Genomic DNA, 12,910 nt, shown 5'->3' on the forward strand with positions numbered 1-12,910 from the left:
TACACAGCTTTAGGAGTGATATGAGAAATCAGAACATGCCTTAAATACTGTAAGTTGGGAAAATAGCCCTAGATTTGTCATTTTGGAAGTTCTCTGTTGTAAGGAACTGCCCAAGAAGAAGGAAAAAAAAAAGGATGGGTCCTTAGATAAAAGTATAAATTAATTCTTCTGTACTGGACAGCAACTAAGACAAACCCATCTTAGCCTGGGGCCAAAAACACTCTCCCCTTTTATCTCAGCTTGGCTCTGTCCTTGCCTGTGTGCCTAAAGGGGATGGGGAGGAAAGACTAGATAGCTAAACTGACCCAGGGGAGAAGTTAGGGGATTAAGGAGCTAAAATCCTTTTGAATACCACAGCAACCTCAGGTAATCCCACAAATTTGGGCTGTGGTTTTGGGAGGAGAGGTGAAAACTTTGGTAACTATTCCTTTCTTTCAACCAAAAGAAAATAAATGATAATATAAACCTGAATTTATATCTTAAAAAAAAAAAAGATACAGGTTTAGGTGGAAGGACTTTCAGAAAACAAAGGAAGTCACTGACAGTGACTGGCCTTGCATTCCTTGGGGACAGTGCTACAGGGTCAGCCCCCACCCTCCCCAGCCTTCTCTCCAACCCAGCACCTCAGTGTGAGTACAGATAATACTGCACTGTGTAAAGACAACGGCACCTGCATTCACCATCACACTCCACTTACACTTGTCCTAGTCATTTCACATACTCTGAATTCTTATCTCCTCTAAAACATTCCTTCTGAAGTAATATCTATGGTTGTTGTTTCATCTATAAAGCAATACATATATTAAAACTCATATTCCTTTTCAATAGAAAAGTGCTTGAAACTACCCTAGGCAATTGTTTTTCACTTCATTTTCAACCGAAGCAAACTCATTTAAGTTTATGAATAATACTGAAAAACTGTGCATCGGATTATTCTCTTCCATTTTAAATAATGTGCCTTTATTCCCAACTTTCCTTTACATTAATTGACTCATTTTAGTACCTTAATGAATGGAGCTCCTGTGAGGAAAATATAGAAACTACAATTATATATAGAATTTTTAGGATAAAAAAATTTCTGAATATAAAAATGCTTTCCATGTTTTAAAATAACACTTACAGATTTTCCTTATAGTTTTCGGTTTGGTAACAAAACCATTAAGTACCCAAGGTTTTTTTTAAAAATAACAAAAGATATAATAACATGGTTTTAAATACAAAGTTATACAGGAACCACTCATATTCGTGGATCATCCCCATGGAAAGTTCAGTTTCTCACTAAGAAAATCCCTCAATATTTCAGTCATAAAATAAAATTCCATTATCAAAAACTAGTTTAAGATAGAAATCTATGTACTTTAATGATTGCCAGAATTGCCCAGCATAGCTTCAGTAAAATAGAGAATTGTATACAAAATACAATCTCCAAAATGTGTGCAAGTACTGCAAATCGGACAGACCGGAGTGGGGCAAAGCCCTTGCAACACCAGCCCCAGCACCGTTCCCAGGCAGGTAATCCCCCTCTGCAGCCTTGTGCTTTGCATATTTCCTCAGTGCATTGCCACTCACACTGCACCATTTATGTCCCAATAGAGCGTTGCCTGGATTACGTGTCAAGGGAAGGCAAACAGGAGTTGGGCAAGTGTGAGTTAGGCAAGCACTTTTTTTTTTTTAGCTGTAAACGCTTCACGTGACAGGGTGGGTCCCCATAAGAAGAGTGGGAGCTTAGATGAGCCTGGAGCTTTTCAGGAACTGAATGAGAACTCTGTACACAAATGTGTACTGGCAGAGGGTCTGCACCAGCATCATCCTCTGCTGCCTCAGCATGTCCAGCACTCTCGGGATGTCCAGCACCTAGGAAGACAGAAACAGGGATGAAGGGAATGCGTTTCCCGGGGGAGAGAGGACTGGGGGAAAGCTGTGTCCTCGCAGAAATCTGGTCAGGGGATAGTCTCTTTTCTTCCTTTGCATCTTCCCCTGACTCCCTCCTTCTGACTCGTTTTCACCATAAATACAATGTCCATGTGGACTACTTCTTCAAAATTCCCTGAGGGCAGCTATTAACAACCATCTCTCACCGAGTACCAAGATTCAACACAAACTCAAAACAAATAGTTGAATGACATGAAGGCTATATCGGCCAACTGGATGAAAGTATTTCAAATTGTATATGGAAACAACACACTGTACCCCATGATAGTATTAATGTACACAACTATGATTTAATAATAAAAACAAAACAAAACAAAAAAAACCAAATAGTTATCTGGAAACTGATAAATAGCACAACATCCAAAAAACTGGAGACATAGCATAATATTTTTAATTAACTGTCTGACATACCACTGCAATGCCTGTCCCTCCCCCTACATTTTTACATCTAATGCCATTGATTTTGTAATATTTTCTGTTGAGAATATGGAAAAAATAAATTATTTCCCCTATCATGAGTAAAATAAACACAACCCCCACCAAAAACCAACAAAAACACAGTACGCTAAATGCTATCAGTATCTAACTCAGAATGTCCCACACAGGGCTACCACACTAATTGTCCTTGAAAGTTAATAGGCATTCTAGGAAAAAGGGTTCTGAGCTCAAGTTTGAAAAATACTAGATAAAACAAAATTAAGCAGCTTTATTTATTACAGGACTTTTAATGATATTTAATATGCTCATAGACACTAAGAAGGTACACCCTTTTGCAAGGAACAGTTAATAATATCTTGAGGCCTCCACTGTCCAAGAAAATGTGTTCAGAAAGAACTATTAGGTCACTGTGTCTCTCTTTTCCCTAGCCTTTTCCCGCCAACAAAGTTCAGGCTTAGTATAAGAGTCATCACCTCATTGTGTTCCAGGCAGGCAATCATGATCTCTGACAAAATGACGACACCAGTCCTTCCTACCCCGGCACTGCAGTGGACCAACAACGGAGGGTTGGGGCTTTTGGGTTCACTTGTACTATTTGTATGGCGTCGAACAGACTGGATCTCTTCAAGATACGCTGTGAAAAATCAAGGAAATAGGAAAATACTCGTGACTAAACCATGATCAAACTGACAACTGAGTTTTCATGGCTCTCCACTGAAAGAGAAGACTGCAGACAAAGCACCGCGTCCTGACTGACCATTGCCAAGCAGTAAGGGCCAGCGTGGCGGGGGCAAGTTGCTGCCCTTGCCTGGGCGTCCCCTTTCTATCTACAAAATGAAACGGAGGAGATCCTTGAGAGTCAGTGATGACATTCAAATGACATCTTCAAAACTTCTTCTGTTAAGCCTCCTCAAAACATGTTAAACTTGTTTTATGTTAAAGCAAGTCCAAAGCTTAAATGAGACAACATAAAATACTTCAGAAACCTAAGTCTTATTCTTTAATAGCCCAAGAGGAGGATTGTTCTGGGAACAAAGACACTCACACAAAAACCCCTTGATGTCTTCTGGACAGCCATGCTCAGGCCAATCTGTGTATTGGAGATGCCAAACTGTCCTCTCCTGCCCTGTGAGAAGGTGCTTCATCTTTAAGCCCGTAGTGGCATAGCAACCAGAGTCTGTTCGGAACCGGGTTGTGATCTTAAACCTTCCATAGGTGACAGTGTTGTGCCTGGAACCAAGTCGTGGCCAATACCTAAAGCTCTTCTCCCTTCCACCCTCCTGTTAAAGACAAGAACAATTAAACGACACAAGCTCCAGCAGTGGGGCCCTTTCATAAAGCATCTCAAACTCTGACCACATTCCCACCCTGCCCTTTTCTCTAAAGGTTAAGATTCTTTGTGACTAAACTGTTCTTCGAAGGCTGAGAAAAATCACATAAGAGAAATGAATACGTACCTCTTCTGCTGTCACCATCGCTATAATTGCAATTCCCTGTTCCCATACCATTTGCCAAAAATCCTGACAGGTATTCTGTAATGGTCCCTGTGTGGCAATATAATCCCATTCAATTCCACTGACAGAGATCTGAAATTAGGAAAGGTAAAAAAATAGTGGTATGTTTTATATAATGTGTGTATGCATACATGTATGCACGCATGGCAGTACTTAAAAAGTGAACTGAATTATTCAGCAAAATAAGGAAGATATTCAATCTTTTCCTTCATCAATACAACTTCCATTATTGACATCTTTATAAATTTATGTATAGTGAATACGCATAATATCTATGGGAATGGGGCAATCTGATTAACCTTTCTGAATCTCAGTTCACATTTATAACATAAAAATATTGCCTACTCTCTTAAGGGCTGCTGTATTTGAGTTAATATAAGGGGTGCCTGGCACATAAGTACTCACTGTACAGCTGTTATTGCTGCTATGATTTCTCTTCTTATAAAAATATCAAAATCATTGTACTCCAAATTTTAAAGAGCTTCCCCTCATGAAATACTAAGCATATTGGAAAAAACATTAGTAATTAAGCTAAAGGCCTAAGGTCATATCAGATTTAGAAGGAAAACATATATGACCCCACCTAAGGTAATCCTACCTCTAAAAATTTTTTTTTAAGAGACACAGTTGGGTGGGGAGCAGTGGCTCATGCCTGTAATCCTAGCACTCTGGGAGGCTGAGGCGGGTGGATTGCCTGAGCTTAGGATAGACCAGCCTGAGCAAGACCTGTCTCTAAAAATAGCCAGGCCTTGTGGAGGGTGCCTGGAACTTGGAGGCTGAAGCAAGAGGATCACTTGATCCCAAGAGTTTGAGGTTGTTGTGAGCTATAGTGCCTATGGCACTCAACCCCAGGTGACTGAGAGAGACTCTATCTCAAAAAAAAAAAAAAAAGAGAGAGAGAGAATGCAATGGCATAATCACAGCTCACAAGAATCCTGCCACCTCAGCCTCCCAGGTACTCGGGACTCAGGCACACACTACCACCACACCCAGCTAATTAAAAATAATTTTTTTTCTTTTTTAGAGATAGGGTCTCACTATGTTGCCCAGGCTGGTCTCAAACTCCTGGCCTCAAGCAATCCTCCCCCCTTAGCCTCCCAAAGTGCTGGGATTATAGGCATAAGCTACAGCACCCAGCCTCATCTCTAGACTTCTGAGTTAAGCTCATTCTCCATAATAGTCAAGTCCTGCTCCACACAGGAGCTGCTAGCCTCCCAGCCACAGCACCATAACCTCTCACTGAGCACCCACTTGGTGGCAGACACCGTAGGTGGATACCAGGTTATAATAGCAAACAAGTACTAGGGAGGAAAGCTGTAGTGGGAAACTTATGGAGTAGATACCATCATTTCTTTATTTAAGGTTAGATAAGATAAGGTTCCCACAACTGGTGAGTCAGGAGACCTAGAAGTCAGACCCAAGTCCATCCAATTCTGAAACTCATACTCTTTCCACTGTCTGTCAGACTGCCTCTGAAGATTTTGAAATATCACCATAGAACTACAATGTTATTCACTTCTTATCCATCCAGTCATAAAAGACCGTTATTCCAAAGAAATGCTTGCTTTTTAAACAAACTATGTCCATTATTTAAAAACAGAGTAGGGGCGGCGCCTGTGGCTCAGTGAGTAGGGCACCGGCCCCATATACTGAGGGTGGCCAGTTCAAACCTGGCCCTGGCCAAGCTGCAACAACAACAACAAAATAACCGGGCATTGTGGCGGGTGCCAGAATCTCAGTGACTCAGGAGACTGAAGCAAGAGAATCACTTAAGCCCAAGAGCTGGAGGTTACTGTGAGCTGTGATGCCACACCACTCTACCGAGGGTAACAGTTTGAGACTCTGTCTCTAAATAAATAAATTAATTAATAAAAAGAAAAAACAGTAGAACATGCACAAATTCCCCAAAACCATCAGGAAATACTGGCATTCACAGGTAGACAACCAGGTCTTCAGACAGCCCCAGGTATCAGATTGGTCTCCTATCAAATATTACTTGCAAATCAAAGCTGTGGGAAAGAAGAAAAACAACACCTGTCCACAGATACTTACTCATTTACTCACTATAAGGAGATTTCCCCTTCCCCAAAATAAAGAATTGAACTGGCCAACAGAACAAAGGGTACAACAAGGGAGAAAACATCTGGCTTTACTCAACCACTTATTGTAAATTGTCACTCCTCGATTTTAATTGGTATACTTTAACACCAGTGAAGACACCAAGAATGTACCCTGGGGAAACAACAACCTCTTAATGGGAAAACTGGATCTCCACATGCAGAAAAATGAAACTAGACCCCTACCTCTCACCAAGAATATTATTCCAGTTAAATGGCATTATACGGTTTTGGTGGGGGGGAGGGGGGAAGATGAGCACTTCTTCAAAGAACAAAATGATATTTTAAAATGATTGTAGGTAATATGCAAAGAGAACAGATGGTACCTTCATAAGTAAAAATCTTGTGAACACCATCAAAAAGCCCAGATATTTTTGTTACATAAAAAGGCATATAGGCTCAGCGCCTATAGCTCAACCGGCTAAGGCGCCAGCCACGTACACCTAAGGTGGCGGGTTCGAATCCCCAGCCCGGACCCGCCAAAACAACAATGATGGCTGCAACCAAAAAAAATAGCCGGGCGTTGTGGCGGGCGCCTGTAGTCCCAGCTACTTGGGAGGCGGAGGCAGGAGACTCGCTTGAGCCCAGGAGTTGGAGGTTGCTGTGAGCTGTAAATGCCACGGCACTCTACCCAGGGGGACAGCTTGAGGCTCTGTCTCAAAAAAAAAAAAAAAAAAAAGGCATATAAATATGTGATGAGAAAAAACTAGCATTTTAGGGGCTCCTGAGAGAATTTATGAGCTAGAAAGAGGTCTTTGGATTTAGAAGGACAAAGCTCTAAAGCCAAGGTGAGTATGCGCTCCCTGAGTCTTGGTTACAATGTTGGAGGCAGAGGGATTTACCCCATGGAGAGAGAAGGCACTGATGCTGGCTGTGTCTGATAAACACTGTTTATCTAGCACTGGTGCATGGACTTCCCAGTTGTGATACACTTTATCACAATGGTTCAAAACTGCAGTGTTTATTAAAATAATAATATAAATAAATAAATAAATGAATGAAATTTTTTAAAACGTTTGTATTCTAAACAAACATGAATACAATTTGTACCATTCTTGTAACTTTTATCAAAACCGTGGGTGTTTTTATTACTCTTTCCGCCTACCTTAATATGCGACGCATTGATGTAACCAGTATTGTTTTCTTTAGTTGGGACCAACTCCACTCTAGCATCGTCATAGGGAAGAACATCTTGGAATCGATTCCTTTCTGCATTTTCAGGGAGTCGTGCTATTGAGCACTCACCATCAACTAGCCGTTTTTTAAGAATTCTTTCATATTCTGTGAATACCATTCCCTGTTCTAACCGTTGTTCCAGAATTTTACACTGTAAAATAGAATATATGTAATGCTAACATGAAGACAGCCACATATCACAGCTGCATTTTGACTGAACGTTTGAGATCTCATTTTCTCCTTTCTAGATCATCTAATATTGAAAATTCTAGGCGAGCCAGGTGCAGTGGTTCACGCCTGTAATCCCAGCACTGTGGGAGGCTGAGGAAGGGGAATTGCTTGAGCTCAGGAGTTCAAGACTTGCTTGAGTGAGAGTGAGACCCCGACTCTTAAAAAAATGAAAAACCCAGCCGGGGGCTGTGGCAAGCGCCTGTAATCCCAGTGGCTGTGGGAGGCTGAGGCATCCGGATGCCTACAGCCCAAGTCTGAGGTTGCAGTAAGTTATGACACACCTTCACACTCTGCTCAGGGCAGAGAGTAGGACTGTCTCAACAACAACAACAAAAAGAAAATTCTAGGTAAAACTAAAGTTAAAATGTTACCAAGCCACAACAATATGACTTAAAAGAACAAAGACACAATTTTGTTAGTGAGAAATATATTGCAAGATTTTGTTTAAAGTTGAAAATTGGCCTCAAGCAATTTGTTGAATTCATCTCTAAATCTGTGGTCAATTGTATGATCTGTAACAAACAGAATTCTCCTAAAGAACAGTAAATCTAGGGTGGCACCTATGGCTCTGTGAATAGGGTGCCAGCCCCATATACGAGGTGGCAGGTTCAAACCTGGCCCCGGCCAAACTGCAACAAAAAAATAGCTGGGCGTTGTGGCAGGCACCTGTAGTCCCAGCTACTCGGGAGGTTGAGGCAAGAGAATCGCCTAAACCCAGGAGTTGGAGGTTGCTGTGAGCTGTGACACCACAGCACTCTACCAAGGGTGAAAAAGTGAGACTTTGTCTCAAGAAAAAAAAAAACCCAGTAAATCTAGAGGAAGGATAATCTGTTCAAACATCTGTAAACGAATGCTTCAATTGACAATGTATGACATATAAAACGCTGAATGCAGGAGGAAATATGGGAAACTACCTCCAGGACCCAGTTCAAAGCAAACTCAGGCCTGTGTGCTTTTGATAAAATCACACAGAAAGTACATCTTAGTTACAAAGGTACCTTTGAAAAATTTATTTAACTGTTATCTAAAGATAAATTCAATATAATGAAAGCAGTCATTTCCTTCCTGGGTATATTCATAAAGTAAAAAAGAGCATTCAGAAACAAAAAAAATTAATCTATATTCAAGCTAGAAATTATCCATTAGGTTATTAGCTGTACATTTGTCCCAATTTGGAGGCCCACATTATAAAAAGTTCTTACACCTACTTATGATTATCACATTGTGTTAGAAAATTCACCACAACTTCACAAAGTTATTTCTGTAGTAACTGCCCCCTGTCCCAGGGCAGACACAAAGCCCCCATGAGCCCCACACATACCCTTTCATCATTCGTTGCTCTGGCAGGTACTTCCTTCCCTTCATCAGGCAAAGGCAGTCGAGACAGGGAGAGGCCGTTTAGGGCAGCCAATTTAAGAGGACCAATTTTTTTTGCGTCTACTCGAGTCTTTTTCATACCCTGTTGAAGTAGTTATATGTACATATGAAATACACACAAATACGACCCTCTTGACAAGAAATTTCCGTAGACTTATGACGGGAAACAAACAGAGGGAGTGTGCTCCTTTGCCAGCCTCCCCAGAGAGATTACACTCCTTCACACTCATTTGTTTAACATTAGGAGGAAGACATTCTTTTCAAGGCCAAAGCCCTGATAAGTCTTCAGATACAAGGTTTTGAAACTCAATTGGATACAAGGCTCTGTTGTAATGAAAGGTGAGGCTCCAGGCAGACAGCATTCCTTTTAAAATCAGATACACACACAGGAAAATCAGCTGAGGTCCACAAAAAAGGTTTCAAATGTGATCACTCGATTATAATAAGCTTTTCTAATTTTTAAAATATATAAATTCTTTAAACTACTCTGAAAAAATTAAATGCTTTCTGCAACAGCTCTCTGTTTGTGCTGCCTTCCCATACCCTATTCTACATGCTACTGCAGACTTGTGGGACCTGGGTTGGATCACTATACTTCTCAAAACAGCCACATTTTTAAACCAGGAAAATAAAACAAGGCTAAAATCTCCATCATGCCACCAGGAGGATAGGGTGTAAGACAGCATTATCAACAGAATGCTGTCTCCTGAAAACACATGTTTCCTAAAGCTATCCTTTCTAAGGCAAATATGCATAAGAAAGCTAAATGGGCTTGATTCCAAGAATTTGAGGTTGCAATGAGCTATGATCATGCCACTGTACATCAGCCTGGGGATAGAGGATGACCTAAAAACTAAATTATTTAATTTAATTTAATTTTAAAAAGAATGCTAAATCTCAATGGATATTCTACCCCTCCTTAGAGGTCATAATGATGAGTAGCTCCAATTTGGAAAAAAAAAAATTATTTTCTCTGTTGTCTGATAAGCGAAATCGCCTTTATTCTAATTCTATAGGCCTGAAAAATGCCATGAAACCCCATAATCAAAATAATGCAGCAAGGGCCTGGTGTAGTAACTCAGGGAGGCCAAAGCTGGAGGATCACTTTAGTTCAGAAGTTCAAGACCAGCCTCAGCAAAAGAGAAACCTCATCTCTACTATAAATAGAAAATTTAGCCAGGCCTGTGACAGGTGCCTGTAGGCCCAGCTGTTTGGGAGGCTGAGGCAGAAACATCACTTGAACCCAGGAGTCTGAGGTTGCTGTAAAAAGTCAGGCATGTCTGCAGTCCCAGCTACTCAGGAGGCTGAGGCAGGAGGATTGTTTGAGCCCAGGAGTTTGAGGTTGCAGTGAACTATGATGATGCCATTGCCTTCTAGCCCAGGCAACAGAGTAAGACTGGGAGGGAGGGAGGGAGGGAAGAAGAGAAGGGAAGGAAGGAGAAAAAGGAGGGAAGGAGGGAAGGAAGGAAGGAAGGAAGAAAAAGAGAAAAAAGATTGCTATTATAATTAAATACAAAAGTTAACCAGATTTAAGTTTTTAATTTTATAATTCATATCTAAGCCTGAGCTTCTCACATAATATAAACTAGACTAGGGATGCTACCGTAGAATCCTGGGTTAAAATGCAGCCTCTGACTTCTTTCACTTCTCTCTGATCCTCATCTAGACAGAAAGTGAGACAGACACACACTGACACACAAATTAAAAGGATCCTGCTTGGGGTAAAAGGTCATAAGTCTAATGTGTACAGAAAACAGTGACGTACTGGCAACATTTAGCCACTGGCTCCAGAGGGAAAAAGTTCTGATCAGAAGCTACCAGTTTTCATGGTGTAAATACGTCCGTCACAGCCAATTTCAACTGCCAATGTGACAACAACCAGCTCACAAGACTCCTAAAAATTTAACAGGTAGCTATTGTCAGATAGAATGAGCTGGTTCTGGTACTTCTCCACCTGAAAATGACTTAAAATGCCCCCTGCTGATACACGAGAATAAAGTTGATGATGTCTCTAGGTCAGTACAAAAGCCAATACATGAAGAAAATTGCATATAGACAAAACTAGCATCAGATAATTCTTAATCACTGCTTTATAGTACATGGACATGGTTTTAAACATATAACTTACACAGTGACTTGTTAGGTGAGAATCACTGCCCAAGAGGTTCATGAAGAAAAAAGTCTTTATGTAGATGTACCAGCACCTGAACCAGTCTGTCTTTAAGATAACAATCAAGTCCCTGGAGATGGGTGGAGAAGTCTAAAGTACTCTTTCTAGTCTGCAATTATTTCACTGTTTGTAATACTAAATAATGTACAGTTAGTATATTTGTTTGTTGTAACAAATAAGATAATAACAACCACGTTAATTATAAAAGGGTCAGAGGGTTTATGTAGCAGGGGGTTGGCCTCTTCAACTCTGAGAAAATCAGTAAGCAAAATGTCTGATGCAACCTCAGGGTAATAAGTTAACACTGACTGAGCACTTTTAATGTACCAAGACTGCATTTTATGCCTCCAGCAACTCTCTGGGGTCGTCTCATTTACAAATGTAAAAACTGAGACACTGAGATATTAAATAGCTTGCCTGAACAAAACAACAACGTCAATCATCCATGAAAATCAATTATGAGGCTCAGGGCCTGTGGCTCAAGCGGCTAAGGCGCCAGCCACATACACCTAAGGTGGTGGGTTCGAATCCCCAGCCTGGGCCCGCCAAACAACGATGGCTGCAACCAAAAAATGGCCGGGCGTTGTGGCGGGCGCCTGTAGTCCCAGCTACTTGGGAGGCTGAGGCAGGAGACTCGCTTGAGCCCAGGAGTTGGAGGTTGCTGTGAGCGTGATGCCATGGCACTCTATCCAGGGGGATAGCTTGAGGCTCCGTCTCAAAAAAAAGAAAATCAATTATGAGAGATCATGTAATTCAGAAGGCTTTTTTTTTCATCACCAACCTTATGTAGGACTTAATGCCACGAAGCAGGCAGAGCAGGGATGCCCATCCCTGTGTTTCAGACATAAAAGCTGAGGTCCTAACATAGGAAGGGTCCTGCCTACTGAGTAGAGAACTAACAAATGGCAGGGTCTAGACTTAGACCAACTGTTCTTTAACTTTTTTTTTTGCAGTTTTTGGCTGGGGCTGGGTTTGAACCCTCCCCCTCCAGCATATGGGGCCAGTACCCTACTCCTTTGAGCCACAGGCACTGCCCTGTTCTTTAACTCTTAGAACCTGTATTCTTTCTCCTTGAACTCAGCTGCTATACGTTATACAGTACATGATTTTAAATGCATAACTTGCACAGTGACTTGTTATGTCACCATGTCTACTCTTTAAGTAGAGTCACTCATGCCAAAGGATGGGGACCCAAAGCAAAATCTAATCACATAATTTTTAATACTGTAGGCCTTAAAAGTCAACGAGAGAGGGGTGGGACTTGTAGCGCAAGCTACATACACCAGAGTTGGTGGGTTCAAATCCGGCCTGGGCCTGCCAAACGACAATGACAACTACAAGCCAAAAATAGTCGGGCATTGTGGTGGGTGCCTGTAAAAGCCTAGGAGTTGGAGGTTATTGTAAGCTGTAATGCCAGAGCACTCCACCCAGGGTGATAGCTTGAGGCTCTGTCTCAGGAAAAAAAAAAAAAGTCAATGAGAGGCCCTGTGTGGCAGTTCATGCCTATAATCCTAGCAGTCTGGGAGGCCTAGGTGGGTGAATTGCTTGAGCTCAGGAGTTAGAGACCAGCCCGAGTGAGACCCCATCTCTACTAAGAATAGAAAAATTACCTAGGCATCATGGTAGGCACCTGTACTCTCAGCTACTCATGAAGCTGAGGCGTGAGGATTGTTTGAGCCCAGGAGTTTGCTAAAAGCTGTAACTCCATAGCACTCAACCCCAGGGCAACAGAGTAAGACTGTTTCAAAAAAAAAAAAGGTCAGTGAGAGAGAAAATTTGTATTTCAAGAGAACCAAATTATCAAAGTCCTCAGATTTAGTAAATCTATCAGGCCCCATTAAAAACACAGGGATAAAATAGGCTTGACTACTAGGCTATACACAAAACAAGTATTATATGGGGAAACTACTTGGGTCACATATAAAAACAATGGATAGTTCTTAATGTAATGGGAA

The 12,910-nt window shown here is 41.3% G+C and overlaps 1 protein-coding gene across 3 annotated transcripts in view; it reads right to left on the reverse strand.

Annotated features, from left to right (window-relative positions):
• Positions 1-1,332: 1,332 nt before the first annotated feature.
• Positions 1,333-12,910, reverse strand: part of PTPN21 (protein tyrosine phosphatase, non-receptor type 21) — an 84,454-nt gene continuing 72,876 nt past the window's right edge. For all 3 annotated transcript variants that reach the window (XM_003786968.3, XM_023511577.1, XM_023511578.1), the window contains 6 exons: positions 8,730-8,867; positions 7,107-7,328; positions 3,828-3,956; positions 3,416-3,650; positions 2,844-3,004; positions 1,333-1,854 (listed from right to left, as the gene is read on the reverse strand). In XM_003786968.3, coding sequence (XP_003787016.1) covers positions 1,726-1,854; positions 2,844-3,004; positions 3,416-3,650; positions 3,828-3,956; positions 7,107-7,328; positions 8,730-8,867 — 1,014 coding nt within the window. In that variant the 3' untranslated portion in view covers positions 1,333-1,725. The remainder of the gene's footprint in view (positions 1,855-2,843; positions 3,005-3,415; positions 3,651-3,827; positions 3,957-7,106; positions 7,329-8,729; positions 8,868-12,910) is intronic.

The sequence above is a fragment of the Otolemur garnettii genome, unplaced genomic scaffold, assembly GCF_000181295.1.
Source record: "Otolemur garnettii isolate 467f Iridium unplaced genomic scaffold, OtoGar3 scaffold00020, whole genome shotgun sequence".
In the NCBI taxonomy this organism is placed as follows: Eukaryota; Metazoa; Chordata; class Mammalia; order Primates; family Galagidae; genus Otolemur; species Otolemur garnettii.